General features: G+C 38.5%; 4 protein-coding genes across 4 annotated transcripts; 2 read left to right on the top strand and 2 right to left on the bottom strand.

Annotated features, from left to right (window-relative positions):
* The first annotated feature begins 15 nt into the window (after positions 1-15).
* LOC122401809 (nucleoprotein TPR) lies at positions 16-9,285 on the top strand. Its single transcript, XM_043404179.1, has 12 exons — positions 16-450; positions 818-980; positions 1,043-1,264; positions 1,332-1,891; positions 1,955-2,346; positions 2,448-4,685; positions 4,772-6,769; positions 6,851-7,261; positions 7,339-7,704; positions 7,782-7,971; positions 8,132-8,461; positions 8,573-9,285. Exons 1-12 carry the CDS (start codon positions 279-281, stop codon positions 8,683-8,685), a joined length of 7,155 nt encoding a protein of 2,384 aa, XP_043260114.1. The 5' UTR covers positions 16-278; the 3' UTR covers positions 8,686-9,285.
* A 597-nt stretch (positions 9,286-9,882) lies between these two features.
* LOC122401816 lies at positions 9,883-10,914 on the bottom strand. The gene has a single exon (XM_043404191.1). The coding sequence runs from the start codon at positions 10,857-10,859 to the stop codon at positions 10,356-10,358; it is 504 nt and encodes a 167-aa protein (XP_043260126.1). The 5' UTR covers positions 10,860-10,914; the 3' UTR covers positions 9,883-10,355.
* Positions 10,915-13,581: 2,667 nt separating this feature from the next.
* Positions 13,582-14,976, top strand: LOC122401368. The gene is made up of 2 exons (XM_043403452.1): positions 13,582-14,308; positions 14,400-14,976. The coding sequence occupies exons 1-2, from the start codon at positions 14,223-14,225 to the stop codon at positions 14,734-14,736; spliced, it is 423 nt and encodes a 140-aa protein (XP_043259387.1). The 5' UTR covers positions 13,582-14,222; the 3' UTR covers positions 14,737-14,976.
* Positions 14,517-17,336, bottom strand: LOC122401357 (dynein axonemal assembly factor 4-like). Its single transcript, XM_043403440.1, has 9 exons — positions 17,214-17,336; positions 16,894-17,131; positions 16,625-16,823; positions 16,382-16,542; positions 16,002-16,321; positions 15,819-15,919; positions 15,587-15,740; positions 15,178-15,387; positions 14,517-14,602 (listed from the first exon to the last, which is right to left on the bottom strand). Exons 1-8 carry the CDS (start codon positions 17,334-17,336, stop codon positions 15,181-15,183), a joined length of 1,503 nt encoding a protein of 500 aa, XP_043259375.1. The 3' UTR covers positions 14,517-14,602; positions 15,178-15,180.
* Positions 17,337-17,473: the final 137 nt, after the last annotated feature.

Here is a 17,473-nt window from a genome sequence, read left to right on the forward strand (position 1 = left end):
ATAATAACAGATGTACTGATAATTGAATTATTTATATATAAAGTTAATTGCAAAATGGCACACTAGCGCTAAGTACAACTGATCAGAACGCTGTAGTCTGTAGTTTCCAGTGAGCCGCGTCAGTTCGATAAAGTCTGTAGTGATATACGAAGTGAAAAGCGATAGGTATTAAATGTGTTATCAAATGTGCCTTCGATCGAGCACAATTATTCACGAAGTACTAGTTTAATACTAAAGAGAGATTTGCTCGATTTTATAAATTACATCTAAAAGGAAAGATGGACCAAACAGACGAAAACGAACACAATGCGTTGCGAGAAGTTTTAAGCGACGAAGAATTAACACAAATTCCGGAAGAATTCGTTAAGAAATTAAACACGTACTTTAAAGATAAATTTGAACAGTATATTACGGCTAAAGCAGTTTTTGAAACTAATAGGAAAAGCTTTGGTAAGTTTAAGTTGAATTTTGTACTTTTTGCTATAATAACGATTGCCCGGTCTATTTACAAGGAGTTAACCTCCTTCCGTAAGGATATGCCATGTCCGTTAAATAATTTGAACGAACTGGTTTATTAAAGATAAATACGATGTTTTTCTTCACGTACAGATATTTGTACTTTATTTCATCAAATGATAAATCAACACGAAAATGTGGCATTTCAGTAAACGATATTAAAATTAGAATATTAAAAAAAAAAAAAAGAAAAATTTATTGTTCAACAGCTTTTTTATTACCTAAGCGTATTTATATTGTATTACAATAAAATGTTTTCTATAACCAAAATTTTGTTGACAATTTTTTAACTGAACTTTAGATCAAACTTTGGATAAATTACAAAAAGACTTGGTTGAAGAAAAATCAAACTTTCAAGAGTATAAGGAAAAATTAGACGTGGCAGAGAAATTCAATGCTGAATTACAAACTAATTTAGATGAAGCTAAGAGCGAAATACATAAACTACAAGAGAATGTTAAAAGGTATTGTCTAAAATATACATGTCATAGCATTACAATAACTAATTTAATATTTAATATTATAGATTGGAGAAGGAAAATGTAGATTTACGCAGGTACAGAGATACAATAGTCGATGAAAGAGATGCGTTGCAATTACAGGTTGAACGACGAGACACAGAAATTGAAAGAATGCATACGGAATTATCTTCTCTAGGTAGTCAACTACAAAAAGCTGTTACTACAAAATGTCAAGTTCTAGCAGAAACAGAGGAAATTCGAAGTCGCGATATGACTCTTGATTTCAAGTATGAATCTTAAATAAGTATATAATATAATTTTTTTCAAGAGATGTATTACATTAAATTTTTTCAGGGAGAAACGTCTAGAGCAAGAAAGGACACTTCTTCTGCAACAAATGTCAGGCCTTGAAGAGGAATTAGTAAAAAGAACATCAGAATTACAAACAGCAAGATCAGAAGCTTCTGCGCGATCATTTTTAACCGAAACTCGTTTGGCACAACGCGACGAAGAATTACGTATTGCTAATGAGGCAATGTCGCAACTACGAGAATCATATGCATTAATTCAAAAACGCTGTGACGAATTTGCTCAAAAATTAGAAGGGCAGCGTTCTCACGAAATTTCTATACATGCTTCCTATAGAGAAGAAATTACAGCTCAAACTAGATTGGCCGATCTTTATAAAGGAATGGCAGATGAAGCAAATGCAAAAGCTGAAGAATTTAGTACAGCGGTTAAAGAACTTCAGGAATTATTAGAGCATGCCACAGAACAATACGGAAAACTAGAGACTACGCATAATCAACTTCAATTACAGCACAAAGAAAATTTAGAAGAAAAGGAACGGAAAATAGACGAACTTTCGAAAGAATTAAATCACGCGAATGAATTACTTAAAAGCATTAAACAAGGTAAATAGTTCTTTTGGAGAAATATATATTTTGTTTGTTTAATAATTATACAATTTTTTACAGAGAGATTAGATCAAGCTGTTGAACAACTTGCACCAACAGCAGCAATAACTAGTCGCGTGCTTAGGAAAGGCTTGAGTCTTACACAGATTTACACACAATTAGTTGATGCAACAAACGAATTAACTTCCGAACGTGAGGAAAACGAACGACTGAAGTCTCACATGGAAGTCATTTTACGTGAATTAGAAGATAAAGCACCTATTTTACAACAACAACGTGAAGATTATGAAACTGCTATGACTAATATTGCAACTCTTACATCAAGATTAGATGAACTTTTAGCAGAAAACCATAAGTTGCAAGAAGTAGCGGATGAAGCAAATCGTATTGCTAAACATCATACTAAAGAAAATCAAAGATTGAAGACAGAACTGTCAGATTTAGCAAGACAAGTAAGCAGCTTGTGATTATATACCGTTATGCATATTGTATATGCCTTAATAACAAAATTACATATATATACATAATATATATATATATCATTTTGTTTTAGGTGTGCTTCCTTTTGAAGGAAGTTCAAGAAAGTAGAAGTGGTGCAACTATTCATTCAAATGAATTTTCAAATTCAATGGATGTGGATAATCTTGCTTCGTCTGAAATTATCAGTAAAAAGCTTGTGACTTTTAAAGACATCGAAGAATTACAAGAAAATAATCAAAAATTATTATCGATAGTCCGTACATTATCGTCGAGGCAGGAAGAAATTGAGAAAGCAACCGATGAAATAAATTCTGGTGAAATGAAGGAAAAATTAGATAGGTATTTAGAACAGTTAGAAGATATGCAAGCTGCGCAAGACAGACAAGGAAAAATGTTAGAGGGCCTTTTAAGACAGCGAGATATGTATAAAAATATGTATCAACAATGTTTGAAACAGACAAATATGTCAGAAAAGAAGGACGCCTCCATCATATCGGAAGAAGATACGAAAGAGATGGATGGGGAAAAAGTTGTTAAAGATGAGTCATCTAAAATTACTCAGGATGACGCGAATAAAGAAAAGGAATTGAAAAAACAATTAATAGAATGCGAAAGTAAATTAAAACAAGTTACAGATGAATATGATATTTATAGAAAGGAAAAAGCAGCGCATGAACGAATGTTAGGAGAAGAAGTTGAAAGACTTAGAAAAGAAGCAGAAGCAAGTTCAGCCCGGTGTTGTAGATTGAAAGCACAATTAGATTCAGCTAATGATAGATTTAATCTTTTACAAGCAAACGTTAGTTCTTACAAGTCTCAGATAAAAGTTCTCGAGGAGAAATGTTTTAATTATAATGTTACAATCGGCAAGCACGAACAAAGTTTAATGATTCTGAAGGATGAAACTTTGGCTGCTAAGATGCATTCGTCTCGAGCTGAAGTGCAATTGGAAAACTTACGGCAGGAAACACAATTTTTACGCGGCTCTGAAGAACGCCTTTTAAAAGAACGCGAAGTGTACGAGAGAGAACGTCAAACGCAAGCTTTGTTGCAAGCGGACGTTGAATTTATTAAAGCTAGTTTAGAACGTGTTCAAGCCGAAGGTCAACTACGTGCCGAGCAACGTTTGGATGATGCTACGAGGGAATGTGCAGCTTTGAGACGGCGATTGCAGGAAGAACAAGACCGATTTAGAGAATTAACGTCCCATTTGGAAAGGCAACTCGCAACAACACAGGAACGACTTACCGAGGAACGTAATATAACTGAACAAATTCGTGTAGAGTTGGAACAAACCCGTCAATCTGATTCCCAAAATACACAGCGCATAGAGGAACTCAATATTAAACTTAGACAAGCCGTTAATCATTCAATATCAAAACCTATCAGTGGCGATGAAAATCTCGTAAAGAGACTAAAAGAACTTGAATTGCAACTTGCGACGACACAAGCAGAAGCGAAATCTTTGTCAGAACAACTGAAAGCCGCGCGGCAACAGGGCCAACAGTATTGCGATATAGCCGAAAGCGCAGAAGCACAATTAAGAGAATTAACTACGCAACATAACAAGTGTAAAGAGGATTTAGAAACCGCGTTAAAAGAAGCACGGGTAGAAATAATGTCTTTGCAAAAGAGAGTACAGGATTTGGTAGAAGAATTAGCAAAAGTTTCCAGCGGTAGACAAGAAACCGACTCTGTATTAAGAGAAAAATTAGCCGACGCAGAGAGGAAACTTGAAGAATTAGACGAAGTTAAAGGAGAATTAGAGATCATTAAAGGCGATTTGTATACTGCTTCGGTAACGGCAAAAGAAGCAGAAGAGAAATATGCTAGAGAAATGGTATTGCATTCAGCAGATCTTCAGACGTTAGCGAAGTTAAAAGAAGAAGCACAAACGGTAGACAAAAAGATGACAACATTGACTCAGGAAAGAAATTCTGCTGTAGAAACTTTAGAACTTGCGAAGTCAGCTTGCAACGAAAGGGAAAAGAAATTGCTTGACGAAATGGAGGGGATACAACAAAGAGTAAATGATTTGGATGCACAAAATGCTATTTTACATACGCAAATTCAGGAATTAAGCGAGAAAACTGCAATTATGCACAGTCAACAAACGAAAATGAGCAGCCAGGAAAGTCCCGACACTAGTTTAGAAGCGATGAATCGTAGTTTTAGTGGCCTTGAAGATGATTCTAAATCTGCAGAACAATTGCTAAGAGTGATGAAGTATCTGAGACGCGAGAAAGATTTGGCTGTAACGAAATTTGACGTTTTGAGGGCAGAGAACCTTCGATTAAAGTCCCAAATGGAGGTTAGTATTACGTTTATTTATAGAAATTTGTATACATGAAAATTTTTCTTTGTTGGATTACCTACAATGTGTCTTCGTTAATATAGGTCCTAGAGAAGAGAGTAAAGGAAAGCGAGGCTGTTCTAAATTCAGAAAGAGAAAAGTCAGAAATCGATGTAGTGACCACGTCTAAGCACGCGGAGCTACTACGAAAAGTTGAAACATTAAACGCGATTGCTGATTCTAACAGAATTCTGAGAGAAGAAAGAGACAGTCTAAGTGCAAAGGTTTCAGAGCTTACTGCGAAAGTTGCTGCGCTTTCGGAAGAAGTTGTGCCACTTCGAGACACGACGCGAGACATGCAAGTGAAAATAGAGGCTTTGTTGCAGGAAAATACAAGTCTTAAGGCGGAGGCAACTAGATGGAGGCAAAGAGCTAACGCATTGGTGGAGAGAGCTAACAAGACAAGTCCGGAAGATTGGCGTAGATTGCAAACCGAACGCGAAAATCTTAGCAAACTGCTCACTTCCGAACGTGAGACGCACGCTAAACGCGCGGAAGAATTCAATCAATTGAAAACGGAGAAAACTAAATTGGAAGAGCAACTGATACAACTCCAGAAACAATTGCAAGCACAAGGGGAACAAGTTCAGAAAGTCTCCGAGGAAGCGCGTAAATTAAGTTTGGATTTGAACGAAGCACTTGCTGATTCTACTTCCAAAGCTAAAGATCTAGCCACACTGAGGAAAGAGCTTGGCGATAAAGAAGTAGTCTTGAATGACATTAAGAATAAGGAGATTCAAATAAGAAAAATAGCAAAGAAATACAAGACTCAGTTTGAGGAACTTGCGAAAACAGTGGAGGAAGAGAAAAATCGATCCGAAGAGTCTCGAATAGCGGCTGGAACTTCAGGCAGCGAGGATTCTGCTTACGTGTCCCAGGAACGCGAGGATCAATTGCGAGAAGAAGGCCGAGCAGAGTTGCGTCAAGTAAACATTGACTTAACATCAAAAGTTGACGAGTTGTCTCGACAAATGGTAGTTGTACAAAACGAAGCTGATTTGTTGAAGAAAGAAATCGACACTATGAACAAGACAAGCGTAGAGAAGGAAGAACGCGCGAAACAAGTGTTGAAAGGCGCAAGAACCAAAATCATGCAATTGACGGAATCAAAGAAGATTTGCGAAAAAGAATTGCTTGATCTAAAAGCAAAAGTCGAAGCCGGTGATACTGAATCGGACGCGGCCGAACACGATGCCAGACTGGTAGCTCTTAAATCTCAAATGGAAGGTAGAATTTCCCGCCTGGAACATGAGAAATCAGAAATTCAAGCAGAGAAAGATAGTCTTTCGCAAAGAGTTAATCAGTTACAGCGACAATTAGCTGGCGTTAGCGGAGTTAGCGCTACCACGGAACCACCAACAGCAAATATTAAACCAATGTCCGCTCGTGCTGAAACCCCGTTAGCAAGTATTCGTCCCATGAGCGTAGTAGTGCAATCTAGAACAGCTGCAGTTCTACCTACGACTGCCAGTGCACCGGTAATGGTTGCACCCCATCAACAACAACAATCACAGCAACAAGTAGTACACACCACCGAAACAAGTTCTCCAACTAGTAGTCTTCCAGATTTTCAACCAGCTAGTACTAGCAGCTCGTCGCAGACAGCGCCTAGTACTTTACGCCAACTTGTTGTGCAACCACAGTTGAGCGAATCAGCAGAGTCGACGCAAAGAGAAGATCCAGAAATTGCGGAAACGCTGAATGTACAGCAACAGCAATGCCAACAACAGCAGCAGCAACAACAACAACAACAAACTGTTGCCTTGGTCAGTCCAAGAGTCGAACAACAGCAGCAACAACAGGCTGTAGCGAGCGATCAACAGCAAACTGTAGCCAGTAGTTCAACCCAGTCGGTGAGCACGTCGCAAGCTTCGACGGGGCACAAACGTCCCAGGACTCTCGATTCCACGGCATCAGGATCAGGAATCGTAGAGAGCGCAGATCATAGCAGGCAAGAACAAGTCCTTAGCCCTAAAACTAAACGGACCAGACAAGAAATAGCATCCACTGCGAGTGCTAGTGCTTCGGAAGTAGAATATCAGGTACATTTAAATTACAAAGATACGAAATATATTAAGTGATAATTACATATTTGAAGTATGATGGACGAATCTAATTCGCAGGTACCAACGTCGAGTCAACGGGATCAAGATGAAGAGGTAGAAGAAGGGTGTGTAGTTGTAGTGGATTGTGACGAAGGTGAAGGAGGTGGCAACCATCAAACGCAGGAAGAAGAAGAATTCGATAATGATCCGTACGAAGAAATGGAAGAAGAAGAGGAAATGCCTTATGAGGTCGAGGTAGAAGTAGAACGAGATAACAACGAAGTTGAGATTATAATGGGAGAAGATTCGACGAGTGTTGAAGTACCTAGACAAGCACAAGCAACGGTACCCACGAATCAACAGCAGCAACAGTCTGAAGCGATTAGTAGCGCTGGACCAACGGGAGAACCGCCCACATCGTTTGCGACTCGTTCGTCGCGGGGTATTGCACCCATGCCTAGGCAACAACAACAACAACACCTTCTTCTGGTTCGTTTCATGGATAAAAGCAAAAAGAAAATTAATTTCTATTAATAAAGTTAATATTAAATATCTTTAACTTTTAGCCACAGCAAGGATACGAGGATGGAGGTGACGATAGTATAGTACCAAGCACGCCGACTTTGTTTGTTCCACGTCGAGGGGATGGGTTCGGGGAAGCTGTGAGTTCACCTCAGGTCCCTCAAGGACGTTTCACCTTTGGAGATTCATCTGCACCGACGACAGCATCGTCAACCCCTTCTTTATCAACTCCTTCTGGATCAACAACTCGAACGATATTTGGATCATCCAGTTCTGGAGCTGCACAAGTGGTACAAGAAAGTATGGATGATACGAGAATGGATCTTGCTCAGTCAGAAGATGGTGGTACTGGTCGTAGCGTGCCTACTACGCCTTTGCAAGTTTCACCAGCAGCCGATTTACCACCTTCGGTAAGAATAGAATTAAATATTTTTAAACAACACAATAATATTATAATGCGTGATCTAATAGCGTGATTTATTTCTAGACAAGCAGCGGACCATCCGAAGAACAGGAAACACCAGTTTCAGTGACACCAGTGTCTGTAACAGGTACCACTGTTGACGATACTAGCGAAGAACCTGCAATACCTAGTATTTGTGTAGTCGGTGTCGATGATCAACAACATAGTCAAACTGAAATAATCACAGAATCTATCAGTACGACACCGACTGAAGGTAGCGATCATAAACTGTATATTAATTTGCGTGCGTTAATAGATTGAAGTGTAAATAATCACAGTCTGTGATACTTGGTATATAAATATAATTTCTTCATATTATCGATTAAACACGTCTCATATCAAATATATAATTAATTGCTCACTTACGCGCGAAGGAACTAGCTCAGAGAGTGAAAAGCGTACAGAAGAAGCCGGTCCTCTGATTTCCGGAGACGATGATGCGGTTGACACCGGTGAAGGAACCGAAGAACCAGGAAGTGACATAGTAGAGGATGAAGTAGAAGAAGAGAGTCGCGAAGCGGAAGCGTCTCCTTCCAGTAATACGCGTCAAAGGGCAATGGCAGCTGCGGCTGCTGCTGCTGCGGCTGCAACAGCAGCAAATGGTACTAGAAGTGCTACGGCACGACGATCGTCGCGATCGCCGTTTAGGGCAACGCGCGGTACACGGCCGACGCCTATTGTTTGGGAAAGTCAGTCTGGCAGGGGTAAGTAAACGATAAATTGTAGTAATGCTGTATTTGCAGCATTGTCGGTGTAGAGTAGGAACGTGTCTTTTTAATTAAAAAAAAATATACATTTGTATATTTTCTTCAAAGGTCAAGCTGTAGTGCGCGGAGGACATGGAGGGAGGGGATCAAACAATGAAACAGGAAGGGGGCGTGGAACTAGACGCCGAATGCGCTCTAAATTTCCATACGCGCGATTTTAAGACTAGAAGACGATTTTCTATAAGAGGTCACATGAGAAATGCGCAAGCATTATTGTCATTTTCTGCATGAACGATGTAACGAACATTGGTTGTTAATATATCAACATTTAAAATAAAAATATTTTTATTTAGCGTTAAACGGTAATTATGTTTTACAGATAGATTTTTCGATACGACATTTGTTATTCCTATATGTTTAGGTGAGACCATAACATCGTTCTTGTAATGACAACATACGTACACGTATCTTTCTACATTTAAAGCTTAGAGCATTTAAAGCTTAATAGCATTTCCTTTTACATCTATTTTTTAATCAAAAGTGACATTCCTTCTGTCATACCTATTCGTCTTCGAAGTTGCTAGATTCAGTCAAAAGTACATACTATTTAAGTTGCCCTATTTATTGACTTGTATAAGTAATTTTTATGTAATTTGAATTTCATTAATCATTGGATATCTTTATATAAAACATTCACACAAAGTATGTGTACCCCATATTTTAATATGGTTTCATACCGTGTACAGCGAACGTCACATTGACAGTTTTTGTCAGAATGAGCAATTATCATCATTTTCAAAATGCGATTTTATTTCTTAGTATTTTGCAGATTTAAATAAATATATCGACCTATATTGATTTCTGCATCAGTCGTACAATTACATATTATGAACATAATATACTTATTGACTTCCACTTGTCAGTGATAAATATTAATAAATATTATAAAATAAATACCTATGATTTACAAATATCTACTTAAGTACAATTTAATATCCATCACGAAATTTATTAATAGAATAAATACGAGGTACTAAAATACGTATCGGAAAACGCGTATGGAAATATATATTACACATACTTCAGTCTCTCATCTGATCTAAGATTACCAGCTACAATCAACTTAAAGTATTGTTACTAATTAATACTTTTTCAATATTCAAATAACTCATATTATTTCGAGATAATTTCGCTTCAAATTATCGGTAAACGTAGGTACATGAATACTGAAATTATAACGAACTCATGAATATCTAGTAATTTATACATTTTTCATCATGACAAAAATGAAATTTCTTAATATCATAGTTTTCATGTTATTGTAATATCATTAAAATAATACCATAACGACAAATAACTCTTTACTAAAGAGTTTGGCAGTTATTTCTAGCACAGTAATACAATTTGTTCCCCTTCGTTTTGTTTAACGCAACATTATCAGTAATTAAACGGAAAAGTGATAAATATGACTAGTTAAATGAGTTATTTACATTATAATTTTCATTATGCAGTAACATTCATAAATTTCTTTTCCTTTTGAATATAAATGTTTCGTTGGATGTTACTAATTCCTTTATGAATTATAATCCTCTCTGTGACATTAACGCTTTAATTGTTTCGTCGGACACGATAACGTCTATATTACTTCTTAGTAAAACAGGTGTTCACCAATGGTTTTCCGACATTTTGGCAATGAAAAATCAGCAATCACATCGTTGGGCTATGAGCCAATCTTGTTTGCACGTTACATTCATGTTCAACCGAGCCAGTACACTAAACTGTCGCACAGCAAAGACGAGCACAACGAGTTGATAATGTCGTTCGTTTCTATTTTACACTCGCTAAAACATCACGAAATATTTGAAACGTTCAGTGTTCGGATTTCCCACCATTAAATAAGCGTTACGTTAGGTCGTTGATATTCCAGCTGATATCGATCATTGATCGTGGTCACTTCGCACGCACACCTGCCGTGCTGCTCTATCCTTATCCACTGTCTCCTCGTGCCGTTTGTCTCGAGGCTCCAGATCTCGATCTCCATCTCCTCGTAATAAATTGAGGATTCTACCAGCGAACAGCTCATATCCGGGCTCATGCAACAACCCGAGTGCCCGTCGCAACGTTTCAGAACAATATAAACTGGCTGAATGGCACTTTCCCCAGAATTTTTATGCACGTTCTGCATCAAGTCCCTCAGGTTGTACGCCCGAGACTGTGGTTCCCTGCAGATGAACTTTTTCGACGTATCCACGGCGCGGGGTAAATGAATCCTCCTCGTTACTCGATGATGATGAACGTCGCCGTTCGCCGCTGTCGCTAGGACCATGTTGTCCAGAGTCAACGGAACGAGTATCATCAATCTTAACAGAGAGGTCCTCAATGATCTATTTCTCATACCTCGTCTCTGTTAGGTTGATTCCGACCGATCAAACACCGTTCCTCGGATCTACGGCCCGTCTTAAACGAGAATTAAATACACTCGAAGTCACGTGCATCAAGTTTTTCCAGCCCCGTCATGCGTTTTCCGATAAACACGCCTCGATCGCGTCTTATTTAGACAAATTATACGGACCATTGACACGAAGTCGTGTTGAGAGGCGACCGACTGAAACTTTCCTGCTGCCAGAAGAGTATTTATACGTGGAAGAGTTTACACACATGCTCCACGCGTGAACTGCACATATATCGATCGAGATTCATGCACATTGAGAATTCGATGTTCCTCGGTACCGTGGTATTATTTACTTATGCAATTGTACTAGAACCGTATGTAGTATCCAGATAGTTTGGGGATTGTCATAGTTTTCTCGTTGTACCTCAAAGATCGTATCCTTCGCTGTTCCCCAAAATACGGTGGAATCGCATCGATCTCCGCGGTTCTGGATACTTTCGAGATAATAACAGGTTCGTCTGTTCGATTTAACAAACTACAAGGAAATCTCTGTCACGCGAACGGTATTTAATTCCGAAGATTTGCACGTTGTACTCTCACAGTCCGCCATTCGATTCACCGTGATTTGTCGGCGCGATCGGCTACACTTCCGATAAGACAAGAAACGCGTTTATATCAAAGTCGAACTTCGACTTCTCCTCTATTGATAGGTCGAACAGCTGTTGTACGAACAGCTATCACGCTTGTACACAAAAGTTAAAATATAAATTTAACTTTTCCTTATCGGTCAGTATTGTTTGCAACCCGACGAGGTATCGATAATGTCTTGCGAATTAAATCATACCAATCGCAAAAACGGAGATTTCGTTTTATTGAGAAACCTTTATAAACGTTCACATCTGGACCCACCTATCGTTTCCTTTTGGATTCCTGGTTCGATCAAAATTGACTCATACTACACGGTGATTCATCGAAAGTCCAGTTTAATGAATTCACTAGAAATTTAAAGTAACCTTGGGTATCACATATTCTGTCTTCTCATCCTGCAATACTAAACAGATATTTGTGATTTTTAATATAATTATTTAGCAGATATAATATTGTGCAAAAGTCTTAGATTTTAGAATTTCTATGATCTCTTTGACATACCAAAAGTGCGTTGCATCTGTGTAGAAGATTTTTTAATTAGTTACATGCTAGACATACTCTTTTTTCCTTGGACCTTGAAGGGTTTGAAAATAAGCTCTTCAATTCATCGTGTGATACTGAAGTACCTACCGCAGACTACCAGGGCTACCTACGTTCATATCTCAACACCCCTACTTGATGCATTCAAACATTGTTAAATAAAACTATAAATATCAATTATAAAATGAAATATGTTTATCGTGCAAACATCATATATGTTATACAGTTCAAGTTATGCATATGTGGAATAGTACATTGACTGTAAAATAAACCTGCGTCCGCACTAACATCGATAACAGAATAATACATTCGATACCGAGAAAAAGCCTCGGAATAGAAAGTGTAAAATGTTATGAAATCATAGACGCAATAAAGTTCCTATCGAAAACTTGACCGTTAGAAATGCCTGACATCTTTTATATTCTACAAATGTACGCAAAACGGAAATAATTTATGTTCGATTACCGATTCACGTGAATCATTGGCTGACCAGTTCTTCAAGTGAGTAACAGTTTGTATGTCAGTTTGGCAATCCGCCACTCATTCAATCTTGTCTTATAGTCTTATTAGATAGTTGGTGTTACCAAATAATTCTCGAAACTTCAGTCATTACCAGTAACGTTAACGTCTAAGGCGAGGACAATTTCAAGGTCACTGATCGGTGTCGAATACCTACGCTCGAAATTCTGCACACGGTTCCATAGATTATTCGTTACTTCGCATACCGTTGAGTCAGTTCCACGAACAAAACTGTTAACGGATATTCGTGTAACCCGGGCCCCGATTTGAGCAACCGATGACCACTCTCACCTTTCGCGCAAGAAATTTGCCGAGCGGACGTGTTCCGGCCTCGTGACGCACGAAACACGAAACTATCGCGTATAACTAATAGCCTTTTTGCGAAAACCAAAGAAAATATAAAAGGAGAGCGTTATGAATGAACCTTGTCGCAACCAGACACTTGGCAGACGGCCGCACTGCGATGACTCATTACAACCTGTCGCATCATGTATTGCTGCAGACTGCAAGATATATGGGGCACTTTACGTCATACCGTCCAGTATTTAGTTTGCTTCGCGTTCTTTTCCGCTCTTCTCTTCTTTATCTATAAAAATTCAACGCGTTAATATTTGACAATGAATAATTGCGAGACAATACTATGCTCAAAACAATTAGAGCTAGGCTACAGGGGTACATGACTTAAACGTCGTCAAGTGGATCGTAGTTTTGAAAATTTGGACTTTTGTAAAGAAAAATGATGTTATACATGTAATAAAGACGTGTATGATCAAATACTCACGAGTACGTTCTTTTTCGAGGCCGTTGCAGAATACTGCTTCTAACGCGATCGTCAGCACCTTGCTGATATAAGCAACCATTGTAAAGTTTGTTGATATCTGAGGACTTAGTCATAGTATAGATAACAGAGTTCTGTACATTATGCAAATCAGGCTGCGGATATTCAATCAGATGATCCTTTAATTATTTTACGTGATTTCGTGTGCATATTACTTTTCGGTAGAAGAGGGGTCAGTGACACAATCGTCGGAGAATTGTCTGGAAACGAGGAAATACAAGCGCGATGCGCCGATGCACAAAAAAAAAGTAAAACCGAGGACGATTATTTGACTGATGACAGGTTGAAATTTGGCGCGGTCAAAGTACAAAAAAAAGAAAGAAAGAAGAGGAAGGCACACGACGAAAGGAGAAAATGAGAGAAAGAAAGGGGACAATCGATGAGGAAAGGATGGCTAGTCACGCAACGTAACACAATCCCAGCTTGAACGGGAGGCAGGACCCACTAGTTGTAATTATATGTAGTTATCTTCGCGATGTTCTCGGAACGCTTTGCTTCGACCCCACCCTCGAGCTTACCGAGAAACAAGAGGGAGACAGTGCGAACCGTCGTCGAGCGAGACGAAACGATACGGACAGCGGCTGATCGGAAGAAGAGGGACGAAGTGAAATCAGAGATGGAGGGGGCGCAGAGGGCACCGGGCCGAGGATGAAAGTTACATATATATATATAGAGAGAGGAAGAAAGAATTCAGATCGCAGAAAAGAGTCGCAGTCCTCAGCCCCGGACGGTCCCCGTCGATCTATCAGAGTGAACAGAACAGCCGACAGAAGTAGGTCCCCCGGTTCTGCGTTCCATTCGCGAGCGAAACACGCCGACCGATGAAAAACAGCCCAAAAATGAGAAGCTTCGTTTTGCTATTGTTTTCCATTCACTTTGCTCTTGCCGTGATTGGACGGCATCACAGGTGAGTTACATTGGCGTTAAATTTCTTTTGCAAAATGTTGATTCGCGTTTACTTTGACAGATACGTTGAAACGATTGTTTTTGTTACGCAGGGATAGCGGGTTTCTAAATCATGTGCAACTGGTGCACGAATTCCGGTGTTCCTCGCCACAACCGAGGGCCGTGCCGGTGGCAGAACTTTTAACCGTTGGTCCTAGCCCCGACGAGGTCTTCTATCCCGCTTCTACCGTTTTGACGCGCTGCGAGGGAGCTGGATGTTGCCCGGATTCCAAACAGATTTGTGCGCCCGTCGAAACTAGAAATGTAAGCCTTGTCTTTATGGTGAAGCACATGATCGATCGACAACGGGACAGACATCACGAAGTGCTACACGTTTTGGAGCATACGAAGTGCGGTTGCGTTGATAAGAAACTTATAAAATTCGACTGATCGCTCCTCGCCGAAAGTTTATCTTAACGCGATGGAAAACGGACCTGAAGAGGACCTTTTCCAAACGAGGATTTACATCCATTGTTATAAGAATATTGTAAAGTAGTTTCTTAGTATTTAGTTAAAGTTAAAGGGTACCAAAATGATGTTTATAATTGCATAACTGAATAACAGTATAGTTAATGGTAAGATTAATACAAATTATAAGCTTAAATGTAAGACAAGTTCCTCGATTTAATCACCTTCAGGATTTGTGACTGTGATATTTTAATAATGTAGTGTAAAATATTGTATGTTCTTTTGATATTCAATCTTCCTTAAATATATCTCTATTAAGTGGTGTTTTATTATATCGTTTATCTAACTGACAATAAGAATGAACGCAATTCCATCTCACACAAGTTTTTCGATTAATCGACAATTTTTTTTCATGCTGTTTACCTTTCAATCTTTTATGTTGAAGTGTTGTTTCGCAGCTAACACGTCGCGTTTTATGCTTTTATCGTCCGGCATCAATTTCAGAGCGGCTTCTAGTTCAGGAATCCCATGCTGAGGCGAAGATAATTTACAGAGTGCTGCGCCCAGTCGAGCGTGACACCTGGCCCTTGACTCTCGATTGCCTTCGCATTTCGGCACCATTAGTTCCAGCGCCTGCAAAGGAAAATGTACCTGAAAACATTTCATTCGAGTACGCGTAACACGTTACCTTAAACGATTAAAAAAACGGTTACATTATCTTTTCTCTTAATACACATTCTATCAATCTTCATTAAAGAATTTGATAAATTTGTTACATTACTCAAATAAATATAGGAAATTTATAAATTAAATTATCGTTCGAATTGTTTACTTTGGAGCAGTCCTCGGCACATCTACGATAGTTTTCCAACGCGTATTGTGCTGCTGATCGGTTCACATAAAGCGATGCCATCTTATCACTGATTTTTATTCCGTACGTGTAAGCGTTTATAGCTCCCAAGTAGTTTCCGTCTTTGAAAAATTCACTGAAACGAAAACATAAATGATTCGTCGGTTTGAAATTCGAGCATTCGAACGATATCTTCTCAAAACGTTAAACATACTCTCCTTTATCTTTCAACCACTGCGGATCGCGTTCTTCCGGTAGTAGATCTTCCATATCGAAACCAACTTTCCGTCTTGCTTCTGCCTGCTTCTTCAGCCACTGGAATTATATTAATATGAACAGTACTGCTCTGTGTTTATAACAATTCGAATCGTCGGTATAAGAACAGAAGAAAATATACCTCTTGTTCTTCCAGATGAGAGCTTTCTCTAGCCGGAGTAGGGAACTTCCGGTCTGAAAACGTGACGTTAATGGTACTGCTCTTTCTCGGTAGCGGAACTGACTTTGAAGGATCTTCGAATATACTGTCCATTCTCACACGTTTATTATTTATTGCAGCTTTTACGGATTCTAATCTAAGTTTTGTTTTCTCGTCCATTTCCCGAACAGAACCACGTAATTTAAATTCTCGCTCCGATTCGGAATCTTCGGAACTAGAATCATCCTTGCCATCGAAGAAACTTTCTTCTTTCTCCGACATTTTAGTTTCTTCGTTAATCTCTGGATTTTTATCGTTCTGGATTTGTTTATCGTCTACCGTATTTTCATTTTCATTTGTACCACTCGATAAATCTGTTACATCCGGTTCGAGACATTCAAACTTTTTCAATTCAATAGATCGAAGTTCTCTGTCGAGTGTACTATTATCGAATATTTCGACGTTCGTCATTGGTCGAGATTTTAACGTATTATCGTTGTCTTTGAACCATTTTAACGGTGGCCTTGTAAGAAAAAATACATTCAAAGGATAATTATTCGACTTAAAAAGTGCTAAAAACTTGTAATATTTCGTAGTTCGGTTACTTGTAAGCTTTTCTGTTTTCCTGCGTCTTTCCTTCGGCATCAGGAAGAAACGGTAATTCAGCTTTCGATCTCCAATCCTCAAATTCTTGCATGGCTTCCTTTCGATGAGCATTTCGTATTGCATCTATCTTATTCAGCGTTGCTGTATTAATACTGATTTGTTCGTTCACTGCTTCTTTTTGTAAACAGCGACATTTTTCTAAAAGAGATTATGATTTTCGATGAAATTAATATGAATCTACAGTCTTGTAACACAAAACTGTAACTACCCTTCTTAATTCTTGCGTGTTCTTCAGCGTTCGAGTGTAAACGTTCCAAAGCTCGATTTCGATATATCTGTCGAGTCTCTTTATCGATATTTTGTATATCGAGAGTTGGCCATATTTGGCCAACATCAACTTTTTGCAAAGAAAATATTACTTCTGTATCGGTAACCGTGCATTTACTTTCTTCTTCAACAATGCTAGCCCAGAGAAACAATTCCAATATAAACGGTGGAAAACTAACCTGTTATTATAAAGTACGTCACTTATATTTTTCATTTAAATAGTATAATTTGCCAGAAATAAAAATTAAGAAATATTGTTACCTTCACGTAATTATCGATAACGCATAAATCTACCTTCTTTGGATGGCCTCTTAGAGGTACGGTTAATAACACGAATTCCGACGTTTGTCGCCAAATATAATCTTTGATAATTATTGCTGGCATTTTTTATACGAATAACGAAACAAATTATCCTGCTCTAAATGATCGTCGTTCTTTACTTTACACAACTGTGATTATAAGGTAACAGAGAATATCGATTAAACAGTTTGAGATGTACGTTGGTAACATGCAACAGTAAA

This window comes from Colletes gigas, unplaced genomic scaffold (genome assembly GCF_013123115.1).
Source record: "Colletes gigas isolate AHSC1104 unplaced genomic scaffold, ASM1312311v1 Colletes_gigas_Sc00002, whole genome shotgun sequence".
Taxonomy (NCBI): Eukaryota; Metazoa; Arthropoda; class Insecta; order Hymenoptera; family Colletidae; genus Colletes; species Colletes gigas.